This window comes from Streptopelia decaocto (assembly GCF_964273445.1).
Source record: "Streptopelia decaocto genome assembly, chromosome: 4".
Taxonomy (NCBI): Eukaryota; Metazoa; Chordata; class Aves; order Columbiformes; family Columbidae; genus Streptopelia; species Streptopelia decaocto.
Window position 1 is genome coordinate 66736041 of NC_138658.1, and position 19162 is coordinate 66755202.

General features: G+C 41.0%; 1 protein-coding gene across 14 annotated transcripts in view; it reads right to left on the reverse strand.

Moving 5' to 3' along the window:
- The window catches only part of ABLIM2 (actin binding LIM protein family member 2), a 146882-nt gene extending 128211 nt beyond the window's left edge, over positions 1-18671 (reverse strand). For 5 of the 14 annotated variants that reach the window (XM_082051683.1, XM_082051681.1, XM_082051679.1 and 2 more), the window contains exon 1: positions 18535-18670. In XM_082051683.1, coding sequence (XP_081907809.1) covers positions 18535-18598 — 64 coding nt within the window. In that variant the 5' untranslated portion in view covers positions 18599-18670. Of the gene's footprint in view, positions 1-18160; positions 18422-18534 lie in introns of those variants that run through there. The other 9 variants (XM_082051682.1, XM_082051691.1, XM_082051693.1 and 6 more) reach the window with 6 other exon arrangements.
- Positions 18672-19162: the final 491 nt, after the last annotated feature.

Consider the following 19162-nt stretch of genomic DNA (forward strand, 5'->3'; position numbering starts at 1 on the left):
GCAAACATGTGAAAATCTTACCCTTCATTAGGAGAAGAAAATTATAGCTTTCTAACTCCTCCAAATTATTCAAGAATTGTATATAATAATTTTAAACAAATATCATGTGTCGTGGAAGTTAAATTTTCTAACAATTTGGGAAGGCTGGTAGAAGTTCAGTATCAAATTTTCAATCCATTACTTCAGCAATGCACTGTATCATTTTTTTTCCTTTTTGTGCCATTTTCCTCCCTTTAAGTACCTCTACATAATTATGAACTTTTAATTGTGAATCATCCCAATTATTGGCTATTTAGTCTTTTTCTACCCTCTTTCTTTGATTTTCCTCTGCAGATGTGAATCCATTAACAGTCTTTCATATTTTTGGATGCTCATACTAGCAGAGCATATACTAATATGAACATCAACAAAGAATGAAAAAATAGCAGCACAGTATTTCATCTGGATTGAAGTCAACCAAAACGCTCCTATATATAAAGTCCAAGATCTTAGTAGATACTTATCTTGATGGGTTTGGTGGGTCACACCACTAGTTCTTTGGAGGAAGGTTCATAATTGCTTTGTATGTCTATATGATGCCAGCTTTTTTTTTTTTTTTTTTCTGAAATGCTACTGCCAATAGTAATACAAGTTTAATCAGAAGAAAGTTAGTAATTTACAAACAAAAGCACTTAGCCAGATCATTGTGTATGAAACTATGCACAAATATATTTTATTCAAAGCAAAGATATTTATAAGGGTTTAAGCATTGCTCTTGGGCAGGAATTATCTATATGTGGTACTGTATAACTAAAATGAAACATATCTGATCTCCAAGCTTTAAAATTAGGCAATGGAAGAAGAAAATCTCTTTCTGAATAAGTATTCCCACAATGTTACAAACTCTGGTTTCCAGATTCTGAGTATGCAAGTTCAGGATATAACTAAATATTAAATACATGTGCAAACTGTGTCTTTAATGTAAACTCATATCAAAACTTTACAGATTAAGTGAAAGCAACCTCTTTTAGAGGAAGGTCTGTGAAACAATAGAAAACCTCTGCATATAAACACCTGGGAATCACTGGCAAACACAGGTACCACCCTGAGGACAGAGAAGAACCAGGGGAAAGGCAAAACCCACCAATTAATAAATCCCAATGGGAAGAGAAAAGCAACAGATTCTCTGGAGTGGAGAAACAGCTGAAATGGGTGTTTCTGAATCAGGAGATTGCCTCCTGGTCTTTGGTGCTGCTATTCACAACAAAAATGGCCTTTCTTCATGTTCTTAAGTAAATGTAATTTTGCAAGGAATGCCCACATTTGTTGTCATTTCTTCCTCCTAACCAAAATAATAAAAAGTGCCTAAAATTCTAGCTAGCCATTTGCAAAAAAAAAAAGGAGCAATACTTGTGTCATTCTATGATTGCTATCTATTATCTAAAAAAAACTAAGATTTTTTTTATCAAATATTCTTTGGTCAAGATGGTTTCATGGATGCTTTCTATACACATAGTAATAATATTATCTTTATTAATAAATGCACCACTAACACAGTGCCATTCAGTACGACACATAAGAAAGCAGCAGAATCCCTGTACCTCTAGCTCGAGAACACTTTCTGCTGTGCTTTACAATTAGCTTCTATTAAGCCTCCACTTAATTTTATTTCCATTTGCAGGTCAAATCTATCACCTAATTCACGCCATCAGACCAGTTACTGACAGACTACTAGCACAGTTATACCTTTGTAGATGTAATCAACACTTATTTACAAATTGATTAGGCCAATTCCAGTTGTGAGTTCCACTCAGCAGCAGGGATGGGTACAGCAAAATTGCTGAAAATCATCTCTTTGTCCTCCAGACAGGCAGCTTATGTGCCCAATGCTATTGCACTGTAACAGCAGATTCCCCCCAAGGATCGTTCAGCAGCATGACAGATATTTCCATTTCCATATTTGGTCTGTTAATAATTATCAGAAACCAAGAAAATATAGACAATAAACTAACTATCATCATTCTGATAGCTACTGACATAGTTTTTCATTCATTGTGTATGTTTCCTTTTCAACCAGTGAGATTACATTTGTACAAAGGTAGAATTATAAAAATCACTTTAAAGTGTATTCTTTTAGTCACACAGTAAGATTTAATTATTTTACTTAAACCAGTGATCCAAAACCTTTCAAACACACTCAGACCTACTCAAAGGCTTTAATGCTTATATGCTAATCCTAAACTCTGGTATGTATCAATCCATTTATTAGCTGCATGAAGAGGTATAAACATTATTAGAAAAAGTAATAAAATAAATTTTGCTTTTATAAATTTGAAATTGCTCTGATCTTAAAAAAAAATCTCATTTTCTTCAACATATTTTACAATCATTTTACAGGCAGTTTTATACGAATGAGATTCTACTTCTCCTGTTTAGGAATTCACTATATATTTTACATTCAGTCCACAAGACACTAACAGTCCCAAGATTCAACTTTAAATCAAGACACTATCTTAAAATTGGCCTAGTTGTAGTAATGAAATATTAAATTAAAAATTAGAAGCTGAATACACTAATATACAGAAAATCTACAGAATATTGGAAATGTATTGTCTTTATTCTCAGGTCAGCTATACAACAGATTACATCTTTTAATTATCTGTCACAGAATGGGAAATAGAAGCCTTGAATCCATTCAGCTATTCAGTTTATGACCTGGAGAATTAAATCTGACCCCTTACAAAGTACATCTAAGCATCACACACACCGTGAGACACAGCTATGGTTTGTAAACAGTCACGTAACTCTCAGCTGGAATACCATTATGCTATAGAATAAATGAGTTTCCATTGAAAGTATACGTATGTCTGTATTTTTTTGGAAGTGCTGCATGACAGTCACAGAAGCGCTGCCCTGCTGTCCTGCACTAGCTTTAAATATAATTTTAATCATGCCAAAGTCCAGTTTAGCACTCCCACGTGCTATATTTAGAACCACAGAATAATTTAGGTTGGAAGGAATCTCTGGAGGTCATCTAGTCCAGCCTTCCACCCAGCACAGATCCCACTAGATCAGGTTGCTCAGGACCTTGTCCCATCCAGATCTGAAAACCTCCAAGGATGGAAGGCCACCACTTCCCTGGACAATCTGCACCAGTGCTTTATCACCTTCTTGGTGATAATCAGAACTTGCCATGTCACAAGCTGTCACCATTTACTCTTGTCCTTTGAGAAAAGTCTGGCTTCATCTTCTGTACAGCCCACCAATGGAGACATGAAGACAGGGATAATTTGCTCCCTCAGCCTCTTGAAGGACCCTGACATCCCATAGCTCCTCCTTGTACATCCAGCATTTGATCAAACAGGCAGCACACCCACGGACCTGCTCCATTTCATCCCAGGGGCAGGACCCTGGCACAACAGCAAAACAGACTTTGTGTCTAAAATCCCACCCTAACAAGAAGCTCATCACAAGTGAGGATACACACTTTAAAGCAGGGCGATTAAAGTTAGCCTTCCAATCTCATATGTAGCACCTATTGAAAAGTGACCTGGCATTCAGTGCTGCTGAACACATTTAACTCACAGCATCTTTGCCCATCTACGTTATTTGTTTGTTTGTTTGTTTTCGGTTTGTCTTCTTTTTACAAGGCCAACTTCCATCATAGTATCGTACTACACACCACAAGTAATAAAGCAAAACTCTTCTCTCTGGATCTGCCATAAGGAACGTGGAATGTCCTGGGGGATCAACATTTCTGATCTCAACTTGTAGCTTTAGACTATCGGGTTCAAAGAGAATAGAAGCTAATTTTAGGCACTCATGTATAAATGGCTAAATGAATGACATTTTTTTTCAGATATAACTGTCAGAATAAATTTCTTGTCCCATAGTGCTATCAATCACAATGAATATGCCTATTTCCATTTACACAGCCTGCCTTCAGATTTGCAGCAGCCTGGCCCCAAGTCTGACCCTGAGAATTCAGGAGAAATTTCACTACAAGCCTACAAATCCAACATTAGAAATACAATGACCTTGGTGATCCTACCACCAAAAAGTCACAGCAAAGCAGAGAATCCAAGCTGTCTTTTTAAATGCAGGCACACACCAAACAAAGAAACCAACCTGGTTTACAAAGTTACACATTTGACATTGCATTTTGCTGGAGAAGGAGCAAGTTTGTTGTGACAGTAAATACCAGTCCCACTTAACCACATACCCTGTGGGTTGCAGGAATCACTGCACAGGTATCCAGTTTCCAGACTCTACACCCTGTGCAGCTCCCGTGAAATTTAAATAAAAGATAATGCGATTAACACTGCTACTCTGGCTGCAATTTGGATTTTGGCTGACTCTGACATGGGAGCCCTTGGAGTTTTGACTGCAATATAAGCAGCATTGTTCAGTCTCGCAATTTTATCACAGCCTTGAAATACTTGAAATTTTAAATTAAGTACCATTGCTGGGAGATAAGTGATTATGCAGCATTTTTTAATTTTAATTTCTTCTAGCTGTCATAATTGCAGGAAAAGGTTAAAGGTTTTCAAGTCCCTTCATCTCTTTCATGTATGAACATAAATTCCAAATGGTAAAAAAAGAGACTCCAACTTGTATTCTGTGTTACAAATAAGATGCTATTGCTTGTGATTTCTACCTTAATTTTCTTGTGAGTGTACATGACCTAATTGATAGATCTCAGGGGTAAGCATGAGGTTTTCACTTCACTTGTACACTATCTGGTAAACTGATAAAACTGTAGTAATTTAAAAAAAATAGTATAAGGTCATTCAAAGTCCTTGAGATACACCAGAATAATTTGTTGTGGAGCAAGAACTGCAATCACATGAGTTTTGCTACGAAGCTGCCATCCCAGAGCAGGCAAAGCACTGCAGTTCCACTCACTAGCCCTAATATTACGGAACAATATTAGGGGAAAAAGATCCTCGCACTGGAATCGATATTCCTCTTGGAAACACCACAAATGTCCCCTTCATTCCACTGAATGATTTTGCTGCTGTGATGGTGGAAATAGGACAGTAGTGATGGCTGAGCATCTCCTCCTAAACCAAGGCAGGGGCCTAAAGCATCTCACCAATGTGACTGGTATCAAGGGACTCAAAACTGTCCCCAGCCTTCCACCACTTGGAGCATCAAATCCTGAGCTGCCAGATCTGTTCGTGTATTTTTGCTATGATACTTAATTTTCCAGCCCATAGGCAACTGACAGAGCAGATGTCACTGAAATGACTTAACACATTAAGCTGTTATTTGTTTAATTGCGATGTGGAAAAATGTGTCACACACCAAATAGTTCAGTATGTTAATGTACCACTGTAGCAAACTACAGCAATCCTTTATATTTTTATTTTAGACCTATTTACTTATTGATTTTATTCTAAATAATAATTTAAACCCTTCCTGCTTCCTACCTAGTTTTTTTAAATGTACTCTTAACTTCATCTTTAGTTTACTCAAGCTGAACAGACAGAGTTATAATCTCAAATAAATGTTTAATGTCCTAGCGTATTTTATCTACAATCCATTTGCATTAAACGATATAAAGCAGCTGTGAACTTTCAGAATAACGTATTTGGTTAATGCTTTGCAGCACAATAGTTCAGACATGAGGGGATCTTCGGGGGTGAACTTTAAGGTATAGTATTTTAGTATCTATAGCTCTACAAGAAAGGTGTAGCAAGCTATATTTGCAATTGTTCTGTGAGTAATATTCTCAGTAAAAATCTCCGAAATCTAAAGTATTCTAATACGAATCAAAATTTTTTGAGAACAAGTTCTTCTAACTTTGAAGTCTAAGGTAAACAGCAGCTTTTAATAATTGCAGCATGAAGTTTTATATCTCATCTCATACTAGTATGTAGCTCTTTAGGCTTCAATGGGACTATATGTGACAAGGAGGGTCTCTAGTCTTGAATTCAAAAAATTATTAGTCTCAAATATATTTAAGGAATCCATTTTAGAATATTTTTTAAAACATTATGAGCACTACAAATGGCAAATGCCAAGCCGTAAACATTAATTATGTCCAATTCAAAAGAAAGGCACAATATAAGGCCTCGTAAATTTAACTCTTTTGTGGATTTGCATCAGATGCTGTGGAGCCGTATTAGCTTGACGAACTACAAGCATGTATTAGTGAGATTAATCCTCTTGCATGTAGCTGCACTCCTTTGATAAGTCAGCATCCTTAGCATTAGGAATTCTGGTTTCTTGAGATTCTCTGGGCACACACAAGACAAATTCAACTTGCCAGCATCTTCCCCTGATGCTCTGGATGGCACATTTTGACAGGCATTCCCTGTGGCAGCTGTAGGATTCAGGGCTGGCTGCTGTTTCATCAGTGGCTTCATGTCAACAGCTCAGAAAATAACCCTCATGAATTTCTTAAAATAAACTATAAATTTGAACAAATTTTGAAATAGCCTTTTAAAAACACATAGAATCATTCCAGTTGGAAGAGACCCTCAGGATCATCAAAGCCAGCCATAACCTAACTTAACCCTAGCACTAAACCCTGTCCCTAAGAACCTCATCTAAATGCCTTTTAAACCCCTCCAGGGATGGTGACTCCACCACTTCCCTGGGCAGCCTGTTCCAGTGCCTGACAACCCTTTCTGTGAAGAATTTTTTCCTAATATGCAATCTGAACCTCCCCTGGCACAACTCGAGGCCATTTCCCCTTGTCCTATCACTTGTTACTTGGGAGAAGAGACCAACACCCTCCATGCTACAACCTCCTTTCAGGTAGTTGTACACAGTGATAAGATCTCCCCTCAGCTTCTGAAACATAGACTCCTGTGGTTCGAAGCCCAGTTAAAGTCCATTATTTTAAGATATTGAGAATTTCCTGCAAAGAAACAGCTGTCTGCATTTTGCTTTACTTCCACTCAGCTCGATGGGGGTCCAACGACCACTCCTCACCAAAGACTGCAACAACCCACTCGCATGATAGGCCCAGGCACAACTGTTGTGAGCCGCTTCTGAAGCAAAGGCCAAACAACAAGAAGGTTTCAAACAACACAGAAAGATGGAATGAGTTTGTTCAGAACTGGTGAAAGTGACAGAAGTTGAAAAATTGGAAAGTTGCCTCCATCCCCAGCTTGCCTACCCAGCTGGGAAAGGCAGGCGGGCAGCAGAGAGAAGAGCAGGGGCCTTTCCACTTTTCTGCACCTTATCTGCAACAGTGGCCTTAGGGAAATATTAACTTAAGCTTGCCTCTAGAGGAAAGAGCTGCATGTTATCTCTTTGCCACATTACACCACCTTTAAAGAGCTTTAAACAACTGGCAAGTGACAGTGGCAGCTGCTGGCAGGGCTCTGCTGGGACAGGCAGCACCGTGGGCTGCACAGATTCCTTGGTGGGGCTCACGCTGCAGCTCGGGTGCCAGTACGTGCAGCCTTCTCCTAGCATGTAAAAATAACAACTAGAAAGAAACAAAACAAAGCAAAACACACTCGACAAACCCCAAACTTCCTCCCTCCCCCCAATATTTTCCAGGGTTAGGTTCTCGTGTTTGTTTTTTTTGGGTTTGGGGGGGGTTTAATACGTTACTTGTGCAATCTTATCTGGTGGGTGACATTAGTTGCAATCTTGATTTTTTTATGATCCAATGAGAAACAAAAAGCAAGGGGGGAGAATATTTAGGCTGCCTAGGGCATGGACTTAACAGCAGGGAACTGGTTTTGTTGCAGTTGGATTTTACAAGCCCAGCTCTTCCCTCTGTTTTTCCCTCCTTAAGCTGTTAGACAAACTGAGAAACATTTTATTTTTCAGAACCTAGTGGAACAAGGCAAACAAATTACACATTCTTTTTTTACTTCTGTAGACAAAAGTCAGCCACCCATGCCAATGCCAAAACCAACTCAAAATGTATTGATTCTTATACATGTAAAGTCAGAGTGACCTAACGGATGCAACATTTATTTCAGACTTGGGCATTTCAAATCCTTTTCCTCTTGACTAATCCTACCAACAACAAGTCACAAATCTGTTCTCAGTTCCTCTCTGTGTACAAACAAATTCCCTTCTTCTGTGAGAGCTTTGCAGTCAACTGACCAAAAATATTATTAAAAAGCTAAATATACTTATAAAAATATGCTGTACCAATAGTAGGACAGTGAAATTCTACCAAAAGGAAACCCTGATATCAGAGAACATAAACGTAAAGAGTGATATATCCTATCAAAAAAAGTAAGGAGTTCCTACAAAATACAGCATAAGTTTCCTGAAGAGCTGATGTTATCTTTCAGCTGTTTATACAGTACACAAAGCCAGAGACAGCATCTGGTTCCCAGAGTTTACAAACAAGTGCAGTCAGACAAAATACCAGAATATTAATATAAAAGCTATTACCTTTCTAATTACACTATTTTATATATGAAGAGTTTTTCAATTTTTAATTGTATCATTTTTTTTTAGGGCAGAACATTTTAGGATGCTTACACAGAAGTATGCAACAAAAAGTCTAAATAAATTGATAAAAAGAGACTTCAACACTGACAGCAAGGTGCAAGGGTCATGTCAGATGCAGCAGAAGAGATTCCAGCCGAGAGAGAAAAAAGGGTGAGGCACACAGGGTGGCTTGTTCAGGGGTCAGTACAACAGCTCTCCTGGATGTGTAGCTCTTACCATCCACCACAAATCCTCCCTCCCTACTGCTCAAGTGCTATACATAGCTGTCAAGCTGAAATGCCAAAGAGCCCATGACCAATATAGGTTCTTTGGTAACTGTTAATTCTTCATAGTACCGTAATATCAATGCAGTGGAAATACTTTCCATAATTTCCCTAGAAAATTCATAGGGGCTACCTGTTAAACTTCAGTCCTTTGGCTTCCAGCAGAAGAGTCATCACCTTCCTCCCAGATGCACAGCACAGAGCCACAGAGCAGCTTAAGAGTAGGGAGTTTGCTTTAATGTGTCAGGGTTTGCCATTTACCCACTGCCAAGGTCTCTGTGAGCAACACAGCATGCACAACTCCTTAAAATACATTCACAGATTCACTTATGGAAAATAGGTTCAACTAGAGACAACAGAATTTTTTTTTATTAAACATTATTAAGCATTATTTAACCAAGCAGAGTGATTAGGACAGAAATAGATTATCAAGAGAAGTGACAGCTTCATTATTTTTTATTGTCTTGAGAGAAAACAGCTCTGCTTTTGCAAGCAACTCAGTATTGGAATTTGTGAGTGAAAACAACCAGTTACACAGAGAAGTAATAGAAGATTAGATGGTTTAGCAACTGACTTTGACCTATAACCTAGACAATGTCATAAAAATAGTTTAAACGAATAACTAGAATTAAAGATGAATTTCAGAACTGAAATTGATGAGTTTTTTGATGTCCACAGTGCTAACTGAATGCATCCATCGCTCTATTGTTTACATAATTACTGACCTTAGGAAATACATGTATGAGATCAAAATTACCAGGACCGAAGATGGGACTGCCTCCAATATACAGGTTTCCTATATTTTTAAAACATATTAAGTACCTTTATATTTAGAACAGCTCCGGGAAGCTGCCTTTTTCTAGTTCATAACAGGATGAGTAAATCAAACAAGTATCCAACCAACATTATGGCAGTTCCCGACAGCTTTAGCTTAATAGCCAGGCTTCTTCTGCCAACTCAAATTTGCAGCTCGTGCTGTTTTCTGCTTTCTAAAATCGGTGTGACTATGGCACGCTTCTAGACCTATACAGTCTTTCTGTGCTTCAGAGACAAGATGCAGAAAGCTCAGCCGAGCATTTCTTCAGAGCTGGCAGCATCACCTTAATGTGAGTCTCGTATACTTTACAGGACACAGACTGTGTTGTTCCCACAGAAAAATCAGCCTTGACCTTGGAAAAAAGCTCAGGCATGTCACAAGTTAAAATTATAGATCTAGGTGAAGAAATGTGAAATGGGTGCCTACCGCTTGAGCAGTTTTCCTGAAAATGTAGCATTTCACCTCAGTCCAGAAAGATTATTTAATCCCAAATTTTAGAAATAATGGGAGTTAAGGGTCCTCAGCACAGCCTAGGTTTCAGTCATAGGTGAAATCCAATCAATAATATAGACACAATCAAATCTACAGCTGTGTAACTGGGTAGGTAGCTCTATTAAGATACAAATAGAAGTTTGTTGTTATGCTGGTATACTGCAGATCATGAAATTCAGGCGCTTGTACCAAAAATGAGCTAAAATTCAGCATTTGAGGTGATGCACCACTTGGTACCATCCTGAAAAACATTAATGACCAAGGTGGACACAACTAACCACTGTTAGCGCTGGTTCCCAGGTCAGGATGATGGGCCCAGCTGGACATAGTCTACTGGGCCATACAAGATGTTTAATCTGAGCAAACAGGGTTATGACCTTAAATAATGACAATAAATATAGCAAACAGCAAACTGCAACATTAATGTTTATTACTAAAAGTCTTATGGTTTATAAAGAGAGAAGCTTTAAAGAAGATGCTGGAAAACTTTGGTTGTTCTCACAGCTGAGATACTTGTTATCTTAGTTTTGTACCATGAAAAGCCATCGCTATTTGAATAAAGATGTTAAAATGTTTGCGTCTAATTCCATATTAAGGCATATAAATAAATACTCTTATTCCAGAGTGATGAAACACTCTGCAGTTCACAGTGATTTCACCCATGGGTCATGGATGCTTAGCACTTTGAGAAGTCCCAGCAGTGATGGAGAAACCAGATGTTTAGCCCAAACTCTCTATCCCAGTCAAGTAGGGGCTCTGTAGCTGCACATACACAACCCACAGGAGAGGTCAGCATCTTTTAGACAACTGTACAAAAGATTTGTGGTACATAAGCCCTATTTCTCCACAGGGCTTGGAGCAGGAAAGTTTGCAAATGTTCATATGTGAAGCTGAAACTAGTTTTTCTCCAATTTTTTGAGGCAGGAATGAGCCAATGAAGCAAGGCCATGAAGACCGGTTGGTAAAGGGCCACGCAAAACATTTAAGATTAATCTGCCCATACATCTCTGTAGCAGCTCAACAGGAGCTCTGCAGCCACGTTTAGGATAGTTTCAGATACCCATAGAAAATTTTGGACTGAATAGGATGCCCAAAGGTCCAACTCACAGCAGAGAAATCTCAAAGTTAGGTAAGGTTGCTCAGGCCTTTGCCAATTAAATTCTGAAAATCTCTGAGGCTGGAGGTGTCACAGCCTCCCTGGGCACCCTCCTCCAGAGTTCAGACTCCTCAGAGTCTCATTGCAGTTTTTCTTTTCCTTACAACCAGCAGGAATTTTCCCTGCTACTCCCCCAGACTGTTGAATCTTTCCCTTTTTCCATGTACCCATGAGAGGAGCTTGGCTCCATCTTCCCTCTGCCCACCCGTGATGGGGTTAAAGACTGTGATTCAATGCCCCTTGGCCTTCCCTTCTCTATGTGGAACAGAAGCAGACCCCTCCACCTCCCCTTGCACACCCCATACTCAAGAGATACACACAGCAGCTCCTCTCACCGCACTTGCTGTACGAACCTGCCAGGATTAGGGGCTGGACTCTGCTGACCAAGCAGGTGGGAATGCTGTACAGAAGTGTCATGGAGAGGTTCAAGATGGCACACAAACCACTGCTGCTCTTTTCTCACCAATATTTACCCACTTCCCGCACTCAGGCACACTTCTGTCACCACTCCAAAGCCAAAGGCAGAGCATGGGGTTTTATTTAGCCTGAGCAGGGCAGGAACCACCAAGCACGCCGAGGCTCAGACCGCAAGCAGAAACCCTAAAACTGGCACTGTTTGAGCCTGAGCTGGAGCCAGGTTAACAGATAGCAGAACAGAGAGCATATGTGCGAGTCACAGGGGTGAGGTGTTGGAGTCGCTTGCCAGACACTCGCTACAACTCGTGGTACAGACATACGCAGCCCCAGCTGTTCCCGATTGCCTCGTACCCCAGTTATGGGATTTGGCTGCAAACCCTTTTCCATTCCTGTCATCAAAGGAAATAGTGGCAACACAGCCTGTTTCTATGGTTTCCTTTGGTCTCTGTGCCCTACACAATTAGATATGCAACCTTAAAGATCAGATCCTCTGTATCTGTGTTGCATCTAAAATCATAACCGAGTGATTACTTTAATGCTGCTGGGATTGCAAAGCCAAAAGAAACACCGGAGCAAGGCAAACCCTGCAAGACTTGACAAAGCGAACTTGTCAGCTCAACTCTATGAAAAATCCTCACTGGTCTGCTACAAAGTAAAGATCCCAGCTAAGTTTGCAATACTGCGAACAACAACAGGAAAAGAGAGGTAAAGAATTTGTAAACAGAGCAAAGTAAATGAAAGTAACCAAGATGAAAATAAAGATTAAACTGTGAAAATATTTTTCATTTCTTCTAGAGCATTCACAACATTTTAAACTTCAATATTTGCAGCAATCTGGTATTTATAAATGTACCACAAAAAGCTCTCTTGAGAGAGGTAAAAATAAGTCAAGCCAAAACTGAAGTAGTCTGTGATCAAGAACTCTCCAAATTAATCACTGCATATAAGGGTGCCTATTCATTTAGTTCCACTTAATGTTGCTGAGCAGAGAAGATCCCAGTACATACTTAGACATCAACTAGCAAACCACCTTACGCATATACTGCTGAAATCCCCTGTTATCTGTGAATCCTCAAGTCACATACCTGTGAGGGAAAGGACGTAGATGACCTATTTTCTAAAGTGACAGAAGCTCTTGCATGACACTCTCGAGCAGAACAGGTTCTGTGGCTGCTTCTGCACATGATATGCATCGAACTTTAACTCCTACTTCACCAAGGATTTCACCATATGAACAGTGTCACAGGGATTCAATTTTACTTTGTCATCCTCTGAAAGAGACTTTAAGAAACACAACTGCTGTATGCTTATTGCTCCATATTCATGCTATATCCAGTTATTTCACTCCATAAACTGGTACAGTGAGGATTTTTTGCTTCCTCCCCCTACCCCCTCCCACCTAAGCTCAAATGAACTTAGCAAAAGGGAAGAGGAAGAATGTGGGACAATCACATTTCATCCTCTTCTGAAGTATCAGAGAGTGCCCTGTGCTTGGAAGGACAGAAGAGTTACTTGAAAACTTCCAAGGAACTGGATGCTCTATTTGTTAGCAGCTGTTACACAGTAACAACCACTTTTCCACAGATCCACCATGAGAAGCAATTGCAGACTGTTATTGCTTTACGATGACAGTATTATATAAATCTAAAAATAACAGTTTCTAAAATATTTTTAAATATCACTAGTGATATATTACAATTCAGGAATGTTTATTTTTCATGGCCAAATGCATTTAGACTTCGTTTTCCTTCAACTGCAGGTCAAAAAACCTGTCCAATAGGACCAGGTGAATCTCCAAAATAGAGTTATTGATCAATTTGACTATTGCCAGTAGGAGAATGATTTGCTTCTACAGAGAACGGGAGAAAAATGGCTCCTAAAGCAGACAAATATTCACTGAAGGGAGTTTATATTCCCCTCACATTCCTTTTCTGAAATGAAAAAATAAATAACAGCGCTTCGTACAAAACAATACTCCATCTAGATTTCAGAGCACAAACATCAACTAATAAGCTGTGAAAAAAACATTCCAACATTTCAGAAGATAACAGTTAAGGATCTTGACGTACTGCTAATGGATCTTGACACAGGAAATAATCTAAATTCAGAAATATTTGTCTTAAGTTTATGTTTAAGGATGCAGACCGCGAGCTAGCAAATTGTGCAATAACCTCAAGGGCCCATCAATTTCCCTACCCGTGCAGAGCCCCAGCTCTGCTGGCTGTGTCCCCTCTCACCCGGGCACTTACCCAGCTCTGCTTCCAAAAGCCCTGAGCAACACAGCCCATTTCCACACAAATATGTTTGATTCATTATTGTGACCGCCGGGTGCTCAATTTGAGAACCCAAGGTCCTAAAGTGAGCTAATGGCACCAGCAATCCTCCAGTGAGACTGGAAATTGCAGCGGTGAGTTTGAAGTTAACAGTCAAGAAAGATGTGTTTCCATTGCTAAAAACCTGGATTTGTAAACCATAAAGGAAGAATGATTTGTCAAATTAGGCAACACTAAAATCAGGGTTTCCTCACTTCTTCTTGAAGGTTGGCCAGCCCATTGCACAGAAGAAGGTAAGAGAGGGAAAACGTTACCTCAGTAGCCATGCTTTGATTAATTTTTCAATTTTGGTTACATTTCTTAGCCCTCTATTTTTATGACAAAGCTGATTACTGGGCATTAAGTACATAAGCCATTAACATGCTGAGAAGCCAACCCAAAAGTATGCCAACTTTAATACAGTATTGAAATGGCAGTCAGATGAGTACAGATACCAGCCATGGAGGATGCTCGTTATTGTACAGATGCTGCACTACAAACAGGCAATCTGGCCAGAAACAGACCTTGCTCAGAAAGCCACATATCTGGGTTTTGTAAAGTGGAACTAGCAACCTTTCCAGAGGTCTGTGATAGCCAGGATGTCCTGCAGTCAGGAATTACCAGTTGATGCACCATCACCTGATAATCTCTTTTGACATATTTCATCCTCTCATAACTGCACTGTATGTTCTTACAATCCAAGAACATAATGCCATTTAACAGATGTCACGTACTGAGCTGAAATCCTTTTCTAAAGAATTGTAAAGAAGAATCTTCAACCAAAAGCTTAACGAATCCCAAGATATGTCTTCCTATTTTTTATAGTCTAAGAAATTACATATATTCTACGCAATTCAACTTCAAAGGAAGAAAATACCACCAGGAAATACGCGTTTTTTGTTTTTTGTTTTTTTTTTTTTTTTTTTTTTCAGAGAACCATGGCTAAAATGGCAATGGAATGAAGTAGTTCTAATTCTGTTTAACTACAAACTTGGAGAATTGTGCATTAAAAGCTTCACACATTCATTAGTTGAAGAACTCCAAAGCAAGTCAACCTCTTGCTGCTCACAGTTCATAATGCACTGCTCTCTTCTACGAGCAGTCAAAATGAAGAGCTGAAAGTAAAACACTGTATCTAATGATAAAATATACTACAGTCTGAAACAGTCATACTATTGTCTCCAGAGAGGACTTCTATCAGTGTATTTGAAAAGGAACCAAGTATCTCACAAGCAGAGCAGGACCTTGCATGACCAACCTGCATAACCTCTTTTGCAACCAGAATCACTATGTTCCTCCTTGATTTGCACTGTGACACTCCATTAGCTGTTCTCTGATCCATGCAATAAAATTTTCTTTCTCATAAAATAGTTTAAAGACTAAACAGCCATGTGAAACTGTGTCATGACATTTAATCTAATCTAAGATAATTCACCTAGCATATAATTAGCTCAGTTAATCCTTTTTTTTCCCCACTTAAATAATAGACACCATGTTACCCTAATTCTGAGAATTGATGGGAACCTAATTTTCTCAGTCTAAATTTTGTAACCTACTCTGTTCTTCTTGCTATGACTTCAAGATGACGAAGAACAGAGATATTAGACTGATAACCATGTTATAAACTCTTTGAAGTACATTTAGAATCCTAAAAGCACAGCCATGCCCTGCAAATACAGTGTAAAGGGCAGTGAATGAGTTTCAGCCAGGAGCAATGGTAAGGAAAACTGCATGTGGAAAAATCTAATTACAACATATGTAATAATGCATTTGAGCTGTGCTTACTATGCCACATGACCATACGCTTTCTAGATTTAACATTATAGCATAAGTCTGCAGTCCACTAATACATAATGATGGTTCAAACTATGTACTGTTGGGTGACTTTATATTATCTGTATCTATGTATTACAAACTAAATCATGTTTATGAAAAACACATATTTCTATACCTAAAGCCAAAACTTACAGTTAAAAAGGCAAAGCAGGGTCATAAGGTTGCCTGAAACCCCCTTGATACAGACAGCTCACGATGTGTTGCACAAGAGGGGACGCAGACTGAGTGAAGCTTTATGCAGTAATGAGCACAGCTTCACAACAGGTTACTCCATCTCGGGAGTAACAGGAAGAACAGGGATTTCTCCCAGATTACCAAACAGTGCAGCAATTGCTCAAACCTTACATGTGGCTGATTTTAATACCACATTGCACCCTGTTTTCTTTGCAGAACCAGAAACATCTTTCTGTTACAGTAAATGCCAAACTTTGAATTACAGCCTTTCCTCAGTAATTTTGGTGGGAACCTTTTAGAAACAGTAACTTTAGTTAAACTGTGACATTAAATTTGCTGTATGATACTTGCCCCCTTGATGTTAATGGAAAATTTCCATTGATTTTGCAGAGCAGATGTGGGCTCCTCACATTTAATTTATCATGAAAATTGATTGTAAATGGTTGACATAGTCCACGTAGACATGCAAAATCAAAATTTGGAAACATGAAAGCTAAACCTGTACTTAAAACCAATATTCCTAAAACTGACAGTTATACTTTCAAATGAGAGCTAAGAACTCTCAGGGTTTTTTTTTTTCCACTCTCTTTTTTTCCCAGGATGTTATTTTTATCTTGGCATTATTCATTTTTGCCATTTCATTTACACCATGTTTGGTGCAATTACTAAGACAGAATTGTGTCAAGTTTCCTCTGCACTAGACTGTTATGCACTAACTTATCTACCATGTTTATAACTTTACAACCTATTTAATTAGCATTTTAAATATTATAAAGATACAACTTTGGACTTCAATACTTCCTCTGCCAGCCTCAATTTTACTGCTACAGAATTTAAGTGTTTCACAGTATTTCATATTCTTCAGTTCAAAATTATAGACGAGTAACCGAGGACAGGATTCTGTGCTGGAGTCTGATCATCCCCAATGCAGATGTCACCACATGTGTTAACCATTTCAATTCCCTTTAGAGACAGCACACAGACTCAGGATTTCTAGCACACAATTCAGTTAACTCTGTAACGCATCGCTGCTCTCACCTGCACCTCTGGACACCTGCCTTGGCCTGTGCACCTCCCCAGGGAGGACTGGCAAGCTGGAAGTGCATGTTTCATCCACAGACTACGCGGGAATGTGGATGATCGGCACACATGGAAATATCTACATTTTCAACAGATATGAGGAAATGCCAAACTATGTTTTTAGCTGCAGCCTCTGGCAGGTGCCTGACCCCAGGTCTCACACTGTTCTAACAGGGAGCTCATTTTCTTCTTTGTTTGCACTACGTTCTCATTTGGCTTGCTGTGAGGATGTGATATGATTAAGCATGTTGACATACAGAGCCACCATGTAATTGTAGCTATTCCACGTGTCCCTGTTGTTATGGCAGAGGGTATATTTAGCAGCTACAGTTACCCTCAGAAACCAAATACACAATCAACTCAAAAAGCCTCCCCTTTTCCCCTATGTAGAACCCTGTATTTGCCTTAAAGACTGTAATATTTTGCCATCAGCTGTGCTCTGAAGTAACCACCCCCCACTGCCACACAAGGCAGATGAATGCTGAACCGCTGGAAAATACAATTCCAAGTCAGTTCTCAAATTCTGCATATATCACCAGATAAATTATTTTTCTATTGCCCTGGGCAACTGGATACCTCAGGGTGGCAATCCTAGCTAGGCCTCCGTGAAACCTCCGTGATTCTCACCTTCTTTATCACTATAATATCTCGGCCAGCAGAAAAAGCCGAGCTTTTAACCCAAATATCCCTGTCGGAAGAGCCGCCTGTTTCCACTCCCCGAGATGCGGGGCGGGAGGGGGACAGCACGGCAGCTGTGCGGCCGGGGCGAGACACCCCCGAGCGGTGCCGCGGGTACCGGCGGCAGCGAGGGGGCGACCCGGGGCGCGCCTCCCGCTGCTGCTGGGCGAGCCCATCCCGCGGGGCACCCGCCGGGCTGCGGGCGACACCCGGGGCGGGGGCGGCACGGCCAGAGCCCCCGCGCAGGGTCCCACGGCCCCAGCACCGCGGCGGCAGCCGCAGCTCCTCCCGCCCGGCAGCGCCCGCGGCTGCGGCAGCGCCAGCTCCCCTCCGAGATATGCACAGAGACACATAGACGCATTTTCTGCCTTATTTTTTTGGGGGGGTTAGCAATCTCCAGCTGGTTCCTCCCGAAGAGCAGCCGCAACGCAACGTGACGGACACCAGCGGGGCAACGGCAGCGTCCCCTTCCAAAATACACGACGAGGGGGGATTCAGCTGCCCACCCCCTGCACCCACCTACCTGTGCCGGTGCTCATGGCGCGCAGGAGGGGCCGCGCCCGCCGCCGCTCCCGCCGCCCGTCACCGCACCCCCGCGGGTGACACCATCCCCGCCCGCCGCCGCGCAGCCCGCAGCGGGGCAGCCGCGCTCCGCCCCCCCGGCAGGTGCCGCGCACCCACAGCCCCAGCTCGGAGCGGCGCGGCTCGGCGGGCACCTTGGGAAGTGTAGGCAGCTCCGCACCCGCGGACTACATTCCCCTCTGTGCGTTGCTGCGGCAGGGCGGGGGGGGGAAGGCTCCGGCCCCGCCGCTCCTGCGGGCAAGGCGGCTGCAGCCCTCCCCCTCCACCGGCAGAAACTTCCCCACCGGCTCGGCAAGACCCGCAGCCTGCTCTCACCTGCTTGCCCGCCAGCTCTCCATCCAGCCCCGCTATGCTTTGCGGGGGAGCTCTTCCTCTGCATTTTCCTGCCCTACTCGTGCTCGGTTTGTATGATGCCCGAGCGAAGCAGATTGGTGCACAGGTGCTTTAGCATGTCCCCAAAACGCCCAAGGAATGACGATGGAGATGTTTGCGTTGTTCTTCGGCGCAGCTGAGACTCCAGGCAGCGCCGCATCACACAGATGTTTGGCAGCCAGTCTAGTTATTCAGGAGGGGAAGGTAGCCCTTTCTGGAGCAGGTGAACTCTCACTAATCCTTCATATTTTAAAGTACAAGGACATCAATGTTTTATTAAAGCCAGCTTATTCAGTATTGCATCAATCTGGAAACCTACTATAGTTCTGGAAGAAATAATGTGTAAAAAACCCTCAAACATCTGTTCAAACAAACCCAGAAGAAGCCAGCCGTAGTTATATAAGCATGTTGTATTGCTCAGCTCCTCTGATGCTGACTGCAGACTGTCTTCAAGGCAGCTTGGAGTTACAGTAACAGCATGAAAAATTAGGGGTGCGAAGATTTGTTTTGCATTGACATCAGCATGCTTATTATCCTCTTTTCCATCAGGTTATCTAAAAGTTAAAACTTA